The sequence below is a fragment of the Oenanthe melanoleuca genome, chromosome 25, assembly GCF_029582105.1.
Source record: "Oenanthe melanoleuca isolate GR-GAL-2019-014 chromosome 25, OMel1.0, whole genome shotgun sequence".
Taxonomy (NCBI): Eukaryota; Metazoa; Chordata; class Aves; order Passeriformes; family Muscicapidae; genus Oenanthe; species Oenanthe melanoleuca.
The window spans coordinates 4,461,789-4,479,655 of record NC_079358.1 but is presented as its reverse complement, the minus strand read 5'-3'; the positions used below and the strand labels follow the sequence as shown (position 1 = coordinate 4,479,655).

Below are 17,867 nucleotides of genomic sequence, written 5' to 3'. Positions count from 1 at the left end.
GCACGGGAGGGGGCGGGGCCGCGCCTGCGCAGCACGGGAAAGGAGCGCGTGGAGCGTAAGCACCTGTAGGAGGCGCCCGGGGGCCGCTGTGGCGTGAGGGGATTGGGAAGGGTGTGGGGGGGGATTTGGGATCCCTGCAGGGTGTGAGGGAATTGGGGAGGGTGTGAGGGGATTGGGGATCCCTGCAGGGTGTGAGGGGATTGGGGAGGTTGTGAGGGGATTGAGGAGAATGTGAGGGGATTGAGGATCCCTGCAGGCTGTGAGGGGATTGGGGAGGGTGTGAGGGGGATTGGGGATCCCTGAAGGATGTGAGGGGATTGGGGAGGGTGTGAGGGGATTGGAGATCCCTGCAGGCTGTGAGGGGATTTAGGATCCCTGCAGGGTGTGAGGGGAATTTGGGATCCCTGAAGGATGTGAGGGGGATTTGGGATCCCTGCAGGGTGTAAAGGAATTTGGGATCCCTGCAGGGTATGAGGAGGGATATCGGGGTCTGTAGGCGGCTGGAAAAGGGGAAGAGTCCTCTAAGGCTGCTCAGACAGCGGGGCTCCCTACAGGGCATGAGAGGGTGACAGTGGAGGGATTTGGGGGTGGTTTTCACAGCATCATCCTCTCTGCTGTGTCCCCACGAGTGTCAGAAATCCGCTCCAGGAACCTGAATTCAGGGAAAAATTACTCAAAACCTCCAGACGTATAAAACTGACCCCAAAACCGCCAGGGGATTTAGGGATTTACATCCTTACTGGGAGCAATCCCTCCTCCATGAGACAGATGGAGAGCAGCACCATGTACCTGTTTTCCTTTAGGTTTCCTCACTGTTCGTTATGAGATTGGTTTTGGCAGGAAATATTTCTTTACCATAAGATCGGGAAGAAATTTGGGTTAAAATTGGTTATTTTGGGGTCAGAGCGGAGCTGCCCTCTTCCGAAATGGCGGCCACGCCTTCAGGCAGGGCGCGAGGGAAAATGGCCGCGGCCCGCCCTTCCCCATTTCGCGCCTCAAGATGGCGCCTGCGCCGTGAGGCCCGGGCCGCCATCTTGGGTGAGGGCAGCCAGCCGCCGTTGCCATGGCGACGTGCCCGCAAGGGAGGCAGCGCCCGCGGGGCTGAGGCGAGAGAAACGGCGTTTTGGCCTCCAAACTCCTCATGGCGGGGGGTTACCACATTTGGGGGGGTATGCCTTGATGTCGCGACATGCCTCCGTTGGCAGAAAACTCCCTTTTTACCCCTCAAATCCGCCCCTTCTGCTGTGAGGGGTCACGGCGGCCGCCGCAATGGGGGGTCCTGCAGCTCCTTCCCTTCAGCCCACACTGGTTTAAAACACACCCAGTACCTCCCCCCGCTTCAAATTTAGGGGTTTTTGTCCCCAAAATGCTCCTTGGTCCTTTAGCACCAATAAATGTAGGGGGTCACTCCGCAGCCCCCACAAAGTGACTCGGGCTCATCCCCATACCCACAGAGTGGCAGGAGAACCCCGTAACAGCTGCTTTTTTTTTTTTTTTTTTTTTTTTTTTTTTTTTTTTTTGTGAGCAAAATGGGTTTTTTGGGGTTCTTTTTGGTTTGTTTGTTTGAGGTTTTTTTTTCATTTCCGCCTAGACTCGCAGCTTTTGCCGCCAGAGGGCCCCGGCCATTGTGCACAGCCCTTTTCTCCTTTTTTTTTTTTTTTTTTTTTTTTTTTTTTTTTTTTTTTTTTTTTTGTTGTTGTTGTTGTTGTTGTTGTTTCTTTTTTTTTTGTTTTGTTTTTTTAATTCCTTCTATACTTCCTTCTTTTTTAACTCTTATCACTTGAGATGTCGGAGGGACCAGGCTCATCCGCTCCTCCCCACTTTTCTGGGGGGCAAAAGGGGATTTTTGGGATAATAAAGGGGCAGGGAGATGGGGGGGCTTTGCCGGCAGCACCTCCCGAGCCGGACCTGCAGGTAACGGGGAGATTCGGGTTGGGATGTGGAAAAAAGGCAGAAAAATTGCTTGTTTTTCCCCATCCCTATCCCTAATCCCTCCTCAGGGTCCTTGATTTTCCTCCCTCCACTCCCAGGGAAGGGAGAAAATGATAAAAAATCCAGAAATGCTGTTGTCCTTCCCCCTTGGGTGGTTCCCTTCGGATTGTCGACCCCTTTATTTCCATTTATTTTAGCAGGATGGCAAAACACCGAGGAATAAATGAAGTGGCATGAGATGCTGGTGGGGGCTCCAAAATACATAAAAATAAAGGGAAAAATAGCAGGAGGGATCCATGCTGGAAAATGTGATGGTGTTTATTCCCACCATCACTACGTTATTCAGAACCTGCAAATCCATCCTTTTCCAACCTGTCCTCCAGGAATAAATTTAAAAAACAAAATTAATAATTGGGGTTCTTATGCACCTGCTGCTTCGTGAGGAGGATAAGGAAGGATGAGGGGAGCAATGGGAATTTGCTTTTCCATGATTATTGTATTCCTACAGCTGGGAAAACTCCAGTTTTTCCCCTAAGTCTCAGAGATAATGGAGAAATAACAGGCAGGAGAAGTGATTGCTGAGAGGGTTTGGGGATGATCTGGAAAATTTGTGATAGGATTCTCTGGAAAGAGATTCCTAGACTCTGGGGTTGAGCACCCAGGGTTTGCTGAATTGGGAATGAGCTGTGTGGGTAAAATTTAGGTGAAAATTAATTTTAGGGTCTGGATCTCTCAGCAGAGCCTTATCTGCAGATGACAGAAACTTCTTCTTTCTGGGAGGCATTTTATTCCTTTTCTTATTCCTTTATTGATTCCTTTTTAAGGAATCCTTCTAAGGAATCCTTTCTGCTTCTTCCTGCCTATTAATTTTTGGAAGAAAGGAAAATTCCTGAGGCAGTAGGGGCAAAAGGTGGGAATTTCCTCAGGACTGTGGGGCAGAAGGATGGATGGGTTTGTTCCCCACCTGTCCCACACCATGATGCAGCTTTGCTTTGCCATTGGCTTATTAGGGAATAATTATCCATTAAATTTTCAGTGGCTGCTCCTCTCTGCTGGGTGCCCAGAGCCCGGCCATGGAGCCCTGTGTGCTGCTGGAGCCACGACAGAGAGCTCTGTATCACCATGTGATGCAGGAGAGCTGCAAGACCCTGCTGGCCCTGGGTGAGGACTGGAAATCTGGGGGTGGAATGGACGGTTCACCTTGTTGGGATGCAAGGGGTGCAGGGCAGGGCAAATCCCTTTTCCCAACCCGTCCTCCAGGAATAATAATAATAAACAAATAATTGGAACCTTCACCCACCTGCTGCTCCCCAAGGAGGATGAGGAAAGGCAGGGGGAGCAGTGGGAACCCACTTTCCCATTATTTTATTGTAGAGGAAAGCCCTAAACTCTCTTCCTACAGTTGGAAAAGCTCTGGTTTTCCCCACAGCTCTGGGCATGACAATTCTGTTTTCCAGAATTCTCTGCTGCCAAGCCTGACCTGCTGTCTTACCTGGACTGTGAGGAGGAAGTGACAGCCCTGGATCTTCATGTATCCTGGGATACCCCAGCTGCAGGTGAGGTTCCAGTCCTGCTCCTGCACATGCAGGATGGGTTTTTCTGCTGCCCATCCCTCCCTAAAACAGGTGGAATTAAAAGGAGAAGGGTTCCCCCTTTGCTTTCCTTTTCCCACCATCTCCCTGTATTCCCAGCCCTGGAATTATCCAGCAAGTTGTATCTGTTGAGAAAGGAGCCTGTGGAGCAGTGGGGGGAAATGTTGAGAAGGAATTTAATCCATTAAATAGGCAACGGATGATGGGCAGATTAGAAAAAAGAGATTAAAAGTTTAGGACACTGCTCTCAGATTTAAAGGAGGAACTTAACAAAACCTGGGAGAGAAATGTGCTGTTGAGAACTGAACCCCAGGAATACAAAATTTATAAATTAGAAAGACACCTCACATGAACCAGAGATGCCCATTCAGGGAAAAAAGGTAATAAGCTGGAAAATGTGGATAGAAGATAGAGTGTTAATTAATGAAGATTACATACCTTGTGAGGCAATGAGTGCTAATTCCTTTTTCTGCTAAAATATACAAATAGTTCAAACTTACAGTACTTTTGCTGGAGTGATCCCAATGAACCTTCAGCATTGAACAAAGGAATGTCAAATAAAGGAACGTTTCCAACCCAGCACATTCATTAGTAACTTTATTTTTTGGTTTTCCTTTCCTTTTTGGTCTGGCTGTCTCTACCTACAGAGCATAGAGCAGGAGCAGGGCAGGAAGAACCTGCTGAGGAAAAGCCCAACACGGGCAAGGAGCAGGCCCAGCTCCTAGTGAGCCAGGGCGAGACCCACGCTGCCAACACCGGCAGCGAGTGCGGGGAGATCTTCAGCCACAAATCAGCCCAGGTGAAGCACCGGAAAATGCACAGCGGTGACCGCCCCGACTGCGGGAAGGGCTTCACCCAGCGCCCCGAGCTCAGCGTGCACCCGGGCGAGCGGCCCTGCGGCTGCCCCGACTGCGGGAAGGGCTTCACCCAGCGCCCCGAGCTCAGCGTGCACCCGGGCGAGCGGCCCTGCGGCTGCCCCGACTGCGGCCGCAGCTGTGCCGACACCGTGGCACTGGCCTGGCCCCAGCAGAGCCACCTGGGCAAGAAGCCCTTCGAGTGCAGCGAGTGCGGCAAGGCCTTCGCCTGGAGCTCCCACCTGCAGCGGCACATGCGCACGCATCTCACCACCCCTGTCACCACCGTCACCGCTGGGGATGAGGAGGGTGCACAGGCAGCACAGGAGCCACCGCCGGCCCCGCGGAAATGTGCCGACCGCGGGAAGAGCCTCAACCACCGGACAGACCCGCGGCACTTCGAGCACAAGGCCACGCAGACCCCGCTGGCCGGCACCGACCCTGCACCGCGGCCCCACAGCTGCGAGCAGTGTGGGAAGTGCTTCAGCAGCCGCTCGGGCCTGCTCAAACACCAACGTGTGCACGGCTCCGGGCGGCTGCTCCCCTGCCCGCGGTGCCCACGCCGCTTCCGCTGCAGCGCAGCCCTGGCCAAGCACCAGCGCAGCCACGTGCAGCCGCCCGGCGACACCGGCGATGCAAGGCCGGCCGCAGAGGGAGCGGCCAAACCGTACCCGTGCGGGGAGTGCGGGAAGAGCTTCCGGTGGCTGTCGCACCTGGAGCGGCACCGCCGCGTGCACACCGGGGAGAAGCCGTTCCGCTGCGGGGAGTGCGGCCGCGGCTTCGCCGTAAGCTCCCACCTGGAGCGGCACCGGCGAGTGCACACGGGCGAGCGGCCCTTCCGCTGCGGCGACTGCGGCAAGAGCTTCGCCGCCAGCTCCACGCTGCTGGCGCACCGGCGCGCCCACGGCGCCCAGCCCGGCCGACCCCACGCCTGCCCCGAGTGCGGGAAGGGCTTCGGCTCCCCGGCCGGGCTGGAGCGGCACCGGCGGCTGCACCGCGGCGAGAAGCCGTTCCAGTGCGGGCTCTGTGGGAAGGGCTTCTCCTGGAGCTCCCACTACAAGCGGCACCAGCGCACGCACACGGGGGAGAAGCCTTTCCCCTGCGCCCACTGCGGGAAGCGCTTCGGCCGCAGCTCCCACCGCACCCGGCACCAGCGCGCCCACGCTCAGCACAGCAGCCCCGAGAGGAGCCCCGACTGCGGCAAGGCCTGCGGGCCTGGCGTGGCCCTGGCGGCCCATCAGCGCCTGCACGGCGCCCGCAGCCCCCTGTCCCTGCTGCCGCCCGCCTGCTGGGAGGGGGAAGCACGAGGGGGGACGGGCACATCCCCTGAGCTCTGGCCTGAGGAGGCCAGCTCTGCTGAGGGGGACAGCCTGCAGGGCAATGCCACAGCCCCAACAGAGCCCTGGCTGTCCCTTCCTCCTCCCAGCGCCTGAGGAGGGGCTGGGGTGCTCAGTCCCCCTCCTCTTCTGGGGCCAAGTTGGGATGGTGGTCTGTGCTCCTACCCCAGCATGGGAGAGGGTTTAGGGGGCCCAGGATACCCCAGAATGAGGGTCAGTGTGGGGATGTGGGGAGACACAGTGGGAAGGGGACACAGGGAAGGGCAGCCGTGCCTGCAAAGAGGGTTTTGGGAGGAGACAGGGAGAGAAGGGATAGGAGAGGCTGAGGGTGGGTTAGGGGAGAGGTGGATATCATTTGGGGTGGTGGGGAGACAGTTTTTCCCTACAATCCCTCCTCATCATCTGCCCTACTAGTAGGGGGGTAAAAGATGGGGACACAATTGGGTGTGTGGCAGGGTGAAACCACGCCATGGGATTTTTGAGGCTCAACAGTTGGGAAAAGAGCCCTGGGGATCTGTACCCATCACAAGCACTGCTGGCACCTCCCCAGACTCTGCTGAGGGTCTAGGACAGGTTGTGATGCATTAAGGTGGGAATGCTGGAGAAGCCAGGCCATGTTTCCTGGGCTTAGAGTGACAGTTAATAAAGGAGAAAACAGTCGAGCCAAAAAGCAAAACCCCGCCATGTCTGTCCATGTGGTTTTGTCTCTGGAGAAGAAGTTGTTGCTTGTGAGGTTTCCTGCCTGGAGCAGGGGAAGCATTAGAGCACAAAGAGACACAGCTGTCCATGAGATGTGGGGCTCCCAGTTTATTCCTGCCCTGCAGCACCTCCTGCTCACCCTGAGCATCTCCATCCCCTTCTCCCATCCGCTGGCAGCACCAAGTGGGCACAACACCACTGGATTTTCACATCAGAACCAGCCCTGGTTCCCCCACCCTTCCCCGATGGAGCCAAGCACCCTTTCCTTCGGGAATAGGCTCCTTCTCCCCCAGGTTGTCCCTTTTCTGGGGTCTGGACTGCAGCAGGTGCAACGCTCACCCATTGCTGGGGGAAGACACCAGGGCAGATAAATGCCACCCTGTGCCATGACAAAGCACCCCTGTCTCCCACCCCTGTTACTTGGTGTCCCTTGGCTTGTCTCCAAGACAAGTTTCCCCTCTTGTCTCTCCATCACACTGAGGGGGGTGTCAGTCCTTTGGGGTCCTCACCGCTGTGCGCTCCAGGCGTGTCCCCAGCGAGCCGCGTCCTGGCGAGGGGCGACGGCCGCACGGCCTTGGGCAGGTGGCTGCGGCGGTGCTTGGCGAGGTGCGAGGCCTGGCTGAACGCCTCGCCACACTCGGGGCACTCGAAGGGCTTCTCGCCGGTGTGCACGCGGTGGTGCCGCTCCAGGTGGGAGGCCCAGGCAAAGCCCTTCCCGCAGTCGCCGCAGGTGTGGCTCTTGTTCACGGCGTGGCCGCGCTGGTGCGCCAGGAACGGCGGCGCTTCCCCAAAGCGCTTCCCGCAGTCGCCGCACTTGTAGGGCCTCTCTGGCGAGTGCGTCTTGCAGTGCTGCAGCAGATGAACCTTCTGGGTGAAGCGCTCGCCGCAGCTGCTGCAGGGGAAGGGCCGCTCACCCGTGTGCACGCGCCGGTGCCGCTCCAGGTGCGACGCCCACACGAAGCCCTTCCCGCAGTCGGCGCAGCGGTGCGAGTGCTCCCGGCCGTGGCAGCGCTGGTGCCGCGCCAGCGCCGGCCCTGCCCGGAACAGCTTCCCGCAGTCCCCGCAGCGCAGGGCCTTCCTGCCCAGATGCACGCGCCGGTGCCGTGCCAGGTCGGAGCTCTGGCAGAAGGTCTTCCCGCAGGCCGGGCAGCGGTGCGGCCGCTCGCCCGAGTGGCTGCGGCGGTGCTTGGCCAGGTGCGAGGCCTGGCTGAATGCCTCGCCGCACTCGGGGCACTCGAAGGGCTTCTCGCCGGTGTGCACGCGCCGGTGCCGCTCCAGGTGCGACGCCCACACGAAGCCCTTCCCGCAGTCCCCGCACTTGTGCGGTTTGTCGGCGGCGTGGCCGCGGCCGTGGGCCGCCAGCTCGGCCGCGGCAGCGAAGCGCTTGCCGCAGTCGCCGCACTTGTGCGGGCGGTCGCCGGCGTGCGTGCGGCGGTGCTGCCGCAGGTGCGAGCTCTGGCTGTAGGTCTCGCCGCACTCGGGGCAGCCGAAGGGCCGCTCGCCCGTGTGCACGCGCCGGTGCCGCTCCAGGTGCGAGGCCCACGGGAAGCTCTTCCCGCAGTCGGCGCAGCCGAAGGGCCGCTCGCGGGCCGGTCCCTTCCCGCGCAGGGGCTTGGCACAGCCGAGCCGGGGGAGCACGGGGGGCTTGGGGGCCGCGGGGGGCGCGGCTCGGTCTGGGCGCTTCGCTTTGCGCCTGTTGGAGCCCAGGGGCTTCTCCTGCTCCGGGCTGCGGGATGAGCGCGGAGCCAGCCCAGCGCCGCTCTCCGACGCTCCGTTCTCCGCGGCCTTTTCATTCACCAGCCCCTGAGCTGCTGGGAAAGGGGAGGAACAGCAAAAGGCGAAAGTGTGAGGAGCAGGATTCAAAACATGCGTTCTCCTTTAAAATTTCACTTTTTCACTCCCCATCCCCTGAGCTTCTGCGAAACAGGAGGAGGAGGAAAAGGGGAAGGCGTGGCCCTGACTGGAGCAGGGGTAGGATTTAAAACAATGGAGCAACAACAAGATTGCCCTTAAAAATCTTGTTCTTCCAGAGAGGAAGAAGAGAGAAACAACAAGGAGCTGATCCCAGTTTGGCCTGGAAATGTGGAGATGCCAAGGACACTCCAGTACCAGAATTTTCAGTTTAAATTATGACAGACCAATAACATTTTCCTGAAGAAAAAGAAGTAAGAAGAGGGCTGGGACTTGGGGAAACCCTTCTGGAATCTTGTCCAGATCCCTCTTCCCAAACTGCTTTGCATAGAGCAAGGAAAGGATCGGGGCATAAACAGCGGGGAAAAGGAGATTTGTGGGGTGTCCTTACCCAAGGCCATAAGGGTCTCGTAGCTCTCGTGCATCACATCGAGGTACAGAGCCTTCTGCCGCGGGTCCAGCAGCACCCACGGCTCCATGGCCGGAGGAAGCACCGGGACAACGCGGGTTCCTCCTTCGGCACTCCCCAAAATCCCCTGCAGGAGGGAGAAATCCCTTGAAATCAAGGATTTCCCGCACACGGCGCTCCCTGCTCGAGATTTGATGCTTTTCCTGTGGTCGCTCCGAGGCATATCGGGTTTTCACAGCCCCTCCTGCTCCTGAGCGTCCCCACAGCGATGCGGGAACAGGAGGGTCCCTGCTTTGCCCCCCGCCCTTCTGGCAGACCCCATCCCACAACAGCTCTGCCTCCCTGCTCCCATTTCCCGGGAATCAGCGGTGGGGCCGCATCCCAGGAGCATCCTCATCCCTCTCCACCCTTCCTCCCCGCAGAGGCGCTGCCGCTGCCGGGATCATGCCCTAACCCCTCTCGCTGCGGTACCTGCGGCCCGGCTCTGCTCCCCCGGCTCCTCCTCGGCGCTGCGGGGAGGGGGCGATGCCCGGACCCCTGCACGCCCAGCGCCACCGAGCCTGTCCCGCAGGACACAATGGAGGCTCCGCTCCGGAAGCCCAAGGCGGTATCCGGCAGAGAAAGGAGCGGCCAAGAAGCAGCTCGGGCTTCCCGGAGCCCTCTAGAGGAAAGGCAGCCCCGGCCCAACCTCCGCGGAGCCTCCGGAACCTCCCCGGGACCCGGGGGGTTCGGGGGTTGGGATACAGCGGGGATGGATCGAGGGCTGGTTATAATATGGGGGATTGTTCGGTTTGTCCAATTGATTAAAACAACCAGGTTAAATTTAGCAGCAATTTATTAATAACAGCAATTGTATATAAATAAATACAATCAAGATGTGTTAGTTACATAGATTTAAGTAGATACAAAATTTGGCAGTGAGTAATTTAGTATAATCGAGGCTTGGTTCGAATAAAGCATAAGCAAAACCGACCGGGGGTACCTCAGCTGGAGGTACAAGTGGGGCCCTTCCTCTCACACAGTACCAAATCTGTCAAGCTAAAAATCTCACTTATTTTATTTTATTTTATTTTATTTTATTTTATTTTATTTTATTTTATTTTATTTTTTATTTATGTTATTTTATTTTAATATTTATTTTATTTTATTTTATTTATTTTATTTTATTTTATATTTTTATAAATTTTATTTTATTTTTATCTATATTATTTTTTATTTATTTATTTTATTTATATTATTATTTTATTTTATTTCATTTATTATTTATTTTATTTTATTTTATTATTTATTTATTTATTTCATTTATTTAATTTTATATTTTATTTTATTATTTTATTTATTTTATTTATTTTATTTTTAATTTATTTTATTTTATTTTATTTTTTATTTACTTTATTTTATTATTTTATTTATTTCATTTATTTTATTTATGTTATTTATTATTTATTTATTTGTTAGTTAGTTAGTTTGTTTGTTTATGTTTATTAATACATATAAATACAGAATCTTCTAGAAAGCTCCTCCTAGTTTCTATTCCTAAAATCTATGCTGGGTTGCACATGCATCACCAGTGATCAGGGGTCTCTCTTGTTTCTGATGAAGGCTCTGGGTCTTCCTCAGTGTTCACTGTCTGACCTTGCAGGTAGCACAGGCACACTGAGCTTAGAGTTACATAATTTATGTTCCCACAACTGGCCTTATTGCAATGACCAGTGCCTGGAATGGTTTGGCCCAATTCAAGGTCAAAAGTTTTATTTCTAGGTGCAGTTCTTAGACCAAAACCCTTCCTGTCTTCACTGCCACCAAACCTGGAGGATGATTCCATCTGCTTGGTTTAACCATTTCCTTCATCCCTTTTGCTTCATAACAATTAAATGCACATTTTCTATTAATTATAAAACAACCATTTTGCTAATACTGTTACAATTTAATTAGCACAAATCAGACACATGACACTGGGAATGTGTGAGGGTTTTCTGGGATCCCCCCAGTCAGCAGCAGGCAGGAAGGAATTTGTATTTTCTGCCTGGAAAACCTGGTGAGAACAAGGGGCTTTTCTCCCCCCACAACTCCAAGTGGTCTGCTTGGAACAACTCCACGAGTAAAAGTTTTTCATAAAAACTCATTTTTTTAATGCGATTTTCTGTCTTTTTTTACTTTTCTTAAACCTGATAAAAATTTGTCCCTGTCATATCCACTCCCTCCAAACGCTGGAAGCCCCAGTAAGATCACCCCAGTCAGGAACCTTCAGTTCTCTGAGAGAACCCCGATTTCCTCAGCCTGGGAGTGTCTCTGTGGCCCCCTCTGAATTTCCATCAGCTCCACATCCTTGCCATGAGGAGAACCCCAGTTTTGGGCAGTTTCACCCAATAAACTCCTCCCTGGTGCATTCATTTCTTAATTATCCCCCTCAATCCCAAAAGTTTTATTTTGTTTGTGCCTGGGAATCCTCTGGGCGAGCAGGAAGTGAAGGACAAGAAAATGCTCTGAAAGGGCATCTTTCCTCAGCAGGCCCTGCCCACAGCTCTCCAAGCTGTGCCTGCCGGCCCAGAGACTCATTAAAGCTAATTACCTCCTTAATAAATCCTTCCCTGTGCTTTATATGCACTGTATTTTTCATCTCTGCAGGAAACGCTGCCAGGTGGACACTCCACTGATAATTCCATTCCAGCACACGCAGGATGTCCCACACAACACGTGGAATGAAATCCCACCTTTTCCCCCCACTCCTTCCATCAAGAAAAGTCAACTTTAAAACCAGAAAACAGCGATTTGGAGAGAAATCACCATCCCTGCCTCGTGATGCAACAGGCGGAAATTCACCTTCCCGTAACTTCAGGGAATCAGCAGGTGGGAATGGGGAGATGGGAGGGACAAATTTTGCAACTGGTGCATTGCTGATGCCCAGAAAATAAATCCTCATCATTGAGGCTGATCCCAAAACGACTCGTTGGGACTCGCATTAATCCAGGTCTTATCAGCACAAGGTGAAACCTCCTCAGGACAATGTGAGCTGCCCTCACTCCAAACTCTCTGCTGGCAATCTGTGTCCCTGCCAGATTCATTGAGCAATTCCCAAATCCCTCGGGATTTGTTATTCCACATGGAGAAAATCTGTGGTTTTGGAAGTTTAGCGTTGACACCCCGCTGGAGGACAACCAGCGAACCACAAATTATAAAACATAAAACCACACCCAAACCAAGGGGTACTTTTTCCCAAAAAAATGAAACTTTCACCTTCCCAGTCCAACTGGTGAAATGGAGACATGCTCAAAAAAAAAAAAAAAAAAAAAAAAAAAAAAAATGAAGACAAACCTTCAGTCCTTCAGTTTTTCTTAAAAGGAAACTTTCCAAAGGTGTTTGTCACCATGACAGCAGAGTGATACCCATTTGGACAGGGTCATCTCTGCCACCAAGAACCATCAAGGCCCCAAAAACATTTTATGACTCATGGGATTGCATCACTTCATTGTGAAACTCCCTGCCCTGGGGGATGGACCCCTGGGTCTGCACACATCTGATCTCTGAGGGTCTGAGTGCTCGGACACGACCACGGGGTGGGTCCAGAGGGGATCCAGAGGTTCCACAGGGCCACCAGCTAAAATTGAACCAGCACTGAAACTCCTGCTTAATCAGTCCTGGCCACCGCCCTGACTCACAGGTGACAGGCTGTACTCTGTGGCTTTCATTAAATTTAAAGTTAATTTTAATTTAAAGTTGTAATTTCCTGTATCCGTTGCATTAAATGTAATTTTCCTATTCAATTGTAACCATGACTCAAAATGCCTCACAAGGTGTTTGTGTGGGGTTAATTCCCCCTGCTGGTTTTTTAACCCCCAAACCAGCACAACCAGGAACGTACTGGGTACTGGGAATCCTGCAGGGACCACAAAAACACCTCCACACTCCACCAAAAAGCAAAATTCTGGGCAAAGCCCACAAAAGGAAATCCCTCGAGCACAGCACTACAAGCCCCCAGTTTCTGTGTCACAGTTCCAGCTAAACCAGACCCCATGAATGCAAACCACAAAGACCCTTGTCATGAATCTCCAAATTCCACAGAAGTTTTGTTGGACTGAATGTTCCTCCATCCTGAGGTATTTTATGATTTAGTTTTGTGGAGACTGAACCCAGGGAGGGCTCTGAGCAGGAGACTCGAGCTCTCGGTCCAAGAATGAAGAGATGCTTCCTCAGATGACTTGATGGTGCTTTGGCAAGCCCAGGCTCTCCATTCTGCAAAAATGCTGGTCTCATTTATAGAAAAACACCCAGTTTTTGTCATTTCAATGATCTTTATGGTCGTCTTCCCGCCCAAACAATTCTTCATCCCCTCTATTCTAATGGAGACAAGATCAAGCCAAAACTGTCAACACCCAAGAGCATCCAGGGGATGAATTTTCCCAGGAAATGTCCACTTTCATCCCTGAAGTGGTATTGAATGCCAGCTCAAGGTCTCCACGGGGTTCAGAAGGATCCCTGTGATGGTTGATTGAGATTTCAGTGGCCTTTGTGCAATACCAGGAAAAAAAAAACAAACCTGATTGTTCCCTTCTGGGAACTTGGTCTTTGGTGGAGCAGGGTGTGGTCACCGTGCTGGGGTAAACATGGAACATCCCAGAACATGCAGTGGACTTCACTCTAGTGAGTAAAGGAGGAAAAAAAAAAGCAAACTGCAGAGGAACTGACAGCGCTCAATTGCTGGTTCCCCTTCTAGTGACAAATCCCTTCCGGGTTGCACTGACTGGCAGAGGTTTGGTTTTTTTTTTTTTTTTTTGAAGCATCAGGTTCTTTTTTTTTTTTTTTTGCGTAAGCCAGGGTATAAAATGAATTCCAATCTCAGCAGAGGATTCATCTTCCCCCTGCAGCGATGGCTGGGACTGGTGAGTGACTCGTCCCCTCAACCCTGAGCTCCCCGTGGGGCTTTTCCCTCGTCTTTGGTGTCTGGGTTTGGTGTTTTGGCTCCAACTGGTTCCATCTCTTGGCACCACAAACCTCCCTTGGTCACCTGGACCGTGGGCAGGGGGAGAGCTCCCTCCAAACCTGGTTTTTCAGGAAACACAGGCTGGGAGTCTCCATGCTCCAATGGTATTTTCTCCACATCTCCCCAAAAACACCTGATGGAAGGTGGAGACCCCTGACACCTCCCAGAGCTGCTCCCAGGGTTTGATGCCCCAAATGATCCAAAGGTTCTTTCCCAGTCCAGCCGTGATGGTTCTGTGATCAGGGCAGGTCAATCCAACCTCATCCCACTGCTGAGAGCACAGCTGGAGCAGGTTCTTCCTAAATATTTTTTACACTCGTGGCTGGTGCCCAGATCAGCTCAAGGGGCTGTGGAAACACCTGCCTCAGGTGTTGGGTGATCCCTGGCAGATCCTGATAATAACCCCACAATTCCCAAGCATCTTCCAGCAATTCCAGTGAGAATTACACAAAGCAGGGTCTCCAAAGCTTTTTGCTTTTTCCTGCAAGAAAATTGACAGCAGTCAGGAGAAGGAAAAGAAAACGAAAGTTTATCTTCAGTTATTTTGAAAAACAGAAACCAAAACTAGGAAAATCCCGAGGGGGGTTGGGTGTGGGACGGGACAGAGTGTGGGTTTTTTTCACTGTGAAAATGTTAAATAATGTTGTGTCTGTTCTGGTGGAAATGGTCATTTTGGGTCTGTTTGCTGCTCCCTGTGGGCATCCCAAAGACACAATAATTTTAAAGGAGAGGATTTTAAATTGGGAGGGATTTTTAGAATGAGGGGATTTTAAAGGAGGAAATTTTAGAGGAGTGAATTTTGAAGGAGAGTAAAATTCCTTTCTCTAAAATTAAATAGAAAAAATTTAATTAGGGAATTTTGAAGAAGGTAAATCCCATCTCTCTTCATCCCTCTAACTTGTCCATATTTCTGTGAAATTTTATCTCTCTCTCTCCTGTCTGTGCAAGTCAGATCCATCTGCCCAATCTTCTCTTTTCCCTCCACCCTTCACATAAAAACTCCCCGAATTACCCAGGCATGGGGAAGGTCACTGGGGACAACAACTTGATTCTTTGCACATGAGTGACACTAACTACTGTGCTTGGAGGCTTTGGGGGTTATTCCTAGGAGGTCAAAGTCATTTCGGGAACTCACGACAGCAGCTGTACAAGCAGAACGTGAATGTGGAGAACTAAAAAATCATCTGGGGGTTGGTTTCTCTTAGAAAGCGGGAATCGCCGTCACTGACACCCCTTGACGCCCTCCATGCTGCCAGGGATTTCACAACCACCCCAGTTCCTCCTTTTAGCTCTTGGATATCGACATCCTTGGAGCCAGGAACGACCTGGAGTGCCAACGCCGCCTCATCCTCTCCTCTCCTCTCTTCTCTTCTCTTCTCTTCTCTTCTCTTCTCTTCTCTTCTCTTCTCTTCTCTTCTCTTCTCTTCTCTTCTCTTCTCTTCTCTTCTCTTCTCTTCTCTTCTCTTCTCTTCTCTTCTCTTCTCTTCTCTTCTCTTCTCTTCTCTTCTCTTCTCTTCTTCCCAGTCCTCTTCCAGATCCTGCTGCTGGCGGGTGTCCTGAGCGCCAAGCGCTTTCCCTGCTTTCCTGAGTACTGTCTCCGCGACCAAGACTACGAGGAGCTGCTGGGCATCGCCCGGGGCGGGCTGGAGCCCGCGGCTCGCCCGGCGCACGTGGTGGTGGTGGGCGCGGGCATCGGCGGGCTGACGGCGGCCAAGCTGCTGCGGGACGCTGGGCACGAGGTGGGGATCCCACGCGGCTCTGCTTCCCTCCTCTGAAGGTCTTCCAGGTTGCTGAGGGTCAGCCACAGTGGTGGAAGAAGGAAGGGAAGGAGATTTGTCTCCAATGATTTCCCCTGGCATTGGTCCCTGCGAATCAAACGAGCCCTTTGCGTTCTGTCCCCAGGGCAGCAGAAACTCCAGGGGCTCCCAAACCACCCCAAGGCACCTGTGAGTCCCCAAAGAGGGTTCCCAAGGCATGGAGGGACAGATTGGTGCTGCTTTCAAAGCCCTGATTTATCCTGAACTGCCACGAGAACCTTCTCACCTGAGCTGGTGCCCAAACGCAGCCCAGGAGTTGGGAAATGAGAAACTGCCCCATGGGCAGAGGTGTCCTGGCCAGCAGAGAAGGGCTTGGATCCACTTTGTCAGCCGGAGGGGACCTGTCCTACCCTCTGGACCTTGTTTTTGGGGTGTTTCCCTTCAAAAAAAGCCATTTCCCCAGCACTCCCGACCTCCCCCTGCTGTTTTCAGGTCACCATTCTGGAAAGGAGCAGCTGGGTCGGGGGGCGCATCCGGACGCACCGCCCCGAGGGACAGGACTGGTACGTGGAGCTGGGGCCCATGCGCCTGCCAGGCAAGCACAGGTGAGCCCATGGGCAGGTGAGGGACCAGGTTTGGGGTTGGACCATCCCTGGGTTCAACATCCCCGCCGAGGGGACAGAGCTGCGCCGGCAGAGCCGGGGGCTGGCGCTGGCTCGTGGCTCCACCGCTCCGCCCTCCGCCCAGGCTCGTCCGCGAGTTCATCCGCCAGTTCAACCTGCAGCTGAACCCCTTCATCCAGAGCGACAACAACACCTGGTACTTCCTGAGGGGAGCTCGGGTCCGGGCCGAGGAGGTCGGCAGGAACCCCGACATCCTGAATTACACGGTGAGCCCGTCGGAGAGGGGCAAGAGCGCCGTGCAGCTCTACCGACAGGTCCTGGACAAGGTACGAGGGTGTCCCGTGTCCTCACCCGAACCCTGAGACGTGGCCCTGAACTGGGAACTCAGCCCTAAACTGGGGAGGAGCAGGGTCCTTCTGGAGTGAAAAGCAGAGAGGCTTGTTCAGAAACAAGTTGCAAAACCGCCCAAGAAATCCTTTGGGAGGAGTCCACCAGGACTTGGATGAGCAGAAAATTCCACACCAAGGCACAGCTGCCTGAAATTTAATGTCCACAAGCTCCAGGGTTGCCAAACGCTGAAATCCTGAGAGAATTTTGGGCAGCACTTTGGGAAATGGATTTTTTTTCCAGTGAAAGTATCCATGTTTCTTCTCCAGGCTTTTAAGAAATTCCAGACCACTGACTGCAGGAAGTATCTGGCTCAACACGACTCTTTCTCCACCAAGGTAATGGGCTGGGGCTCAAGGGCAAATTTAATCCCAGCTCTTGATAATTAACCTGCTCTCCCTGCTTGGAGAAGGGTTTGTCTGTGTCACTCTAATCCCATCTTTTGTCACCTTTTGGATGCTCTTCCCTTATAAATGATCCCTTGTACTTAAAAAATGCTGAGGAAGGGGCCAGCGCAGCTCCAATGGAGCCTGACCGAGGTAACGACCTCAGGCTGTGTCTCCTCCTGGGATCTCCAGGAATATTTGATCAAGGTGGGGGGGCTGAGCCGAGGAGCTGTGGACATGATCGGAGACTTGCTGAATGAGGACTCGGGGTTTTACCTGTCCTTCCTCGCCTCGCTGTGGGACTTCAGCGTCTTCTCTGACGAGAGGTGAGTGCTGTCCCTGCAGCCCAGCCCCGTTCCCACAGCAGGAAGCGCCAGAGTGATTCCAGCCTGGAGCCACTCATGGGGCTCCAGGCTCTGCTGGTGCCTCCAGAAGAGCTCAGGTTTTCACAGTCCCCAAACCCCGGCATCCCTCCCACGCCTCCTTCTCCTTCCTCCCAGCTTTGATGAAATCACCGGCGGGTTCGACCAACTGCCCAGAGCCTTCCACAAGGCGCTGCCCAACGTCGTCCGGTTCAACTGCACTGTGGAGAAGATCATGGCCAAGGGCGACAAGGTCCGGGTGTTCTTCCGCGCTCCCGACACGCTGGCCCCCACCGTGCTCACGGCGGATTACGTGCTCGTCACCTCCAGCGCCAAAGCCACGAGGCACATCCAGTTCCTGCCGCCGCTGTCGCCCGCCAAGGCGCACGCCCTGCGCTCCATCAACTACGCCAGCGCCTCCAAAATCATCCTGGCCTGCTCCGAGAAGTTCTGGGAGAAGGACGGGATCCGCGGGGGGCACTCGGTCACCGACCGCCCCTCCCGCTTCATCTACTACCCCAGCCACAACTTCTCCAGCGGCGTGGGCGTCATCCTGGCCTCCTACACCTGGAACAACGACGCCGAGTTCTTCCTGCCCCTGACGGACGAGAAGTGCCTGGACGTGGTGCTGCAGGAC

The 17,867-nt window shown here is 53.5% G+C and overlaps 3 protein-coding genes across 5 annotated transcripts in view; 2 read left to right on the top strand and 1 right to left on the bottom strand.

The window, feature by feature from the left end:
* The first annotated feature begins 34 nt into the window (after window positions 1–34).
* LOC130262732 (zinc finger protein 497-like) lies at window positions 35–6,398 on the top strand. Of its 3 annotated transcripts, none has more exons than XM_056510154.1 (4): window positions 35–55; window positions 2,969–3,093; window positions 3,390–3,488; window positions 4,172–6,380. In XM_056510154.1, the coding sequence occupies exons 2-4, from the start codon at window positions 3,006–3,008 to the stop codon at window positions 5,809–5,811; spliced, it is 1,827 nt and encodes a 608-aa protein (XP_056366129.1). In that variant the 5' UTR covers window positions 35–55; window positions 2,969–3,005; the 3' UTR covers window positions 5,812–6,380. The 3 variants fall into 3 exon arrangements, with proteins under 3 accessions (XP_056366129.1, XP_056366128.1, XP_056366131.1); XM_056510153.1 differs by lacking the exon at window positions 35–55 and adding an exon at window positions 1,064–1,169 and having other exon boundaries at window positions 4,172–6,398; XM_056510156.1 differs by lacking the exon at window positions 35–55 and having other exon boundaries at window positions 2,723–3,093; window positions 4,172–6,288.
* Window positions 6,291–9,369, bottom strand: LOC130262794 (zinc finger protein CKR1-like). Its single transcript, XM_056510264.1, has 3 exons — window positions 9,206–9,369; window positions 8,717–8,861; window positions 6,291–8,222 (listed from the first exon to the last, which is right to left on the bottom strand). Exons 2-3 carry the CDS (start codon window positions 8,802–8,804, stop codon window positions 6,886–6,888), a joined length of 1,425 nt encoding a protein of 474 aa, XP_056366239.1. The 5' UTR covers window positions 8,805–8,861; window positions 9,206–9,369; the 3' UTR covers window positions 6,291–6,885.
* Window positions 9,370–15,226: 5,857 nt separating this feature from the next.
* IL4I1 (interleukin 4 induced 1) overlaps window positions 15,227–17,867 on the top strand; it is a gene marked incomplete at its 5' end in the record, with an annotated part of 3,573 nt that continues 932 nt past the window's right edge. Inside the window, 6 exons of the mRNA XM_056510818.1 lie at window positions 15,227–15,454; window positions 15,965–16,077; window positions 16,220–16,421; window positions 16,752–16,820; window positions 17,061–17,194; window positions 17,369–17,867. The exon at window positions 17,369–17,867 is cut by the window's right edge and continues 932 nt beyond it. Of these exons, the coding sequence (XP_056366793.1) occupies window positions 15,227–15,454; window positions 15,965–16,077; window positions 16,220–16,421; window positions 16,752–16,820; window positions 17,061–17,194; window positions 17,369–17,867 (1,245 nt within the window). The remainder of the gene's footprint in view (window positions 15,455–15,964; window positions 16,078–16,219; window positions 16,422–16,751; window positions 16,821–17,060; window positions 17,195–17,368) is intronic.

What these genes read in the sequence shown, in the direction of transcription:
- LOC130262732 (XM_056510153.1), top strand. Translation starts at nt 3,006, where the DNA reads ATGGAGCCCTGTGTGCTGCTGGAGCCACGACAGAGAGCTCTGTATCAC. An exon ending in CAAGACCCTGCTGGCCCTGG is followed by an intron (nt 3,094 to 3,389) that starts GTGAGGACTGGA and finishes TCTGTTTTCCAG; the next exon opens with AATTCTCTGCTGCCAAGCCT. An exon ending in CTGGGATACCCCAGCTGCAG is followed by an intron (nt 3,489 to 4,171) that starts GTGAGGTTCCAG and finishes CTCTACCTACAG; the next exon opens with AGCATAGAGCAGGAGCAGGG.
- LOC130262794 (XM_056510264.1), bottom strand. Translation starts at nt 8,804, where the DNA reads ATGGAGCCGTGGGTGCTGCTGGACCCGCGGCAGAAGGCTCTGTACCTC. An exon ending in CGAGACCCTTATGGCCTTGG is followed by an intron (nt 8,223 to 8,716) that starts GTAAGGACACCC and finishes CTTTCCCAGCAG; the next exon opens with CTCAGGGGCTGGTGAATGAA.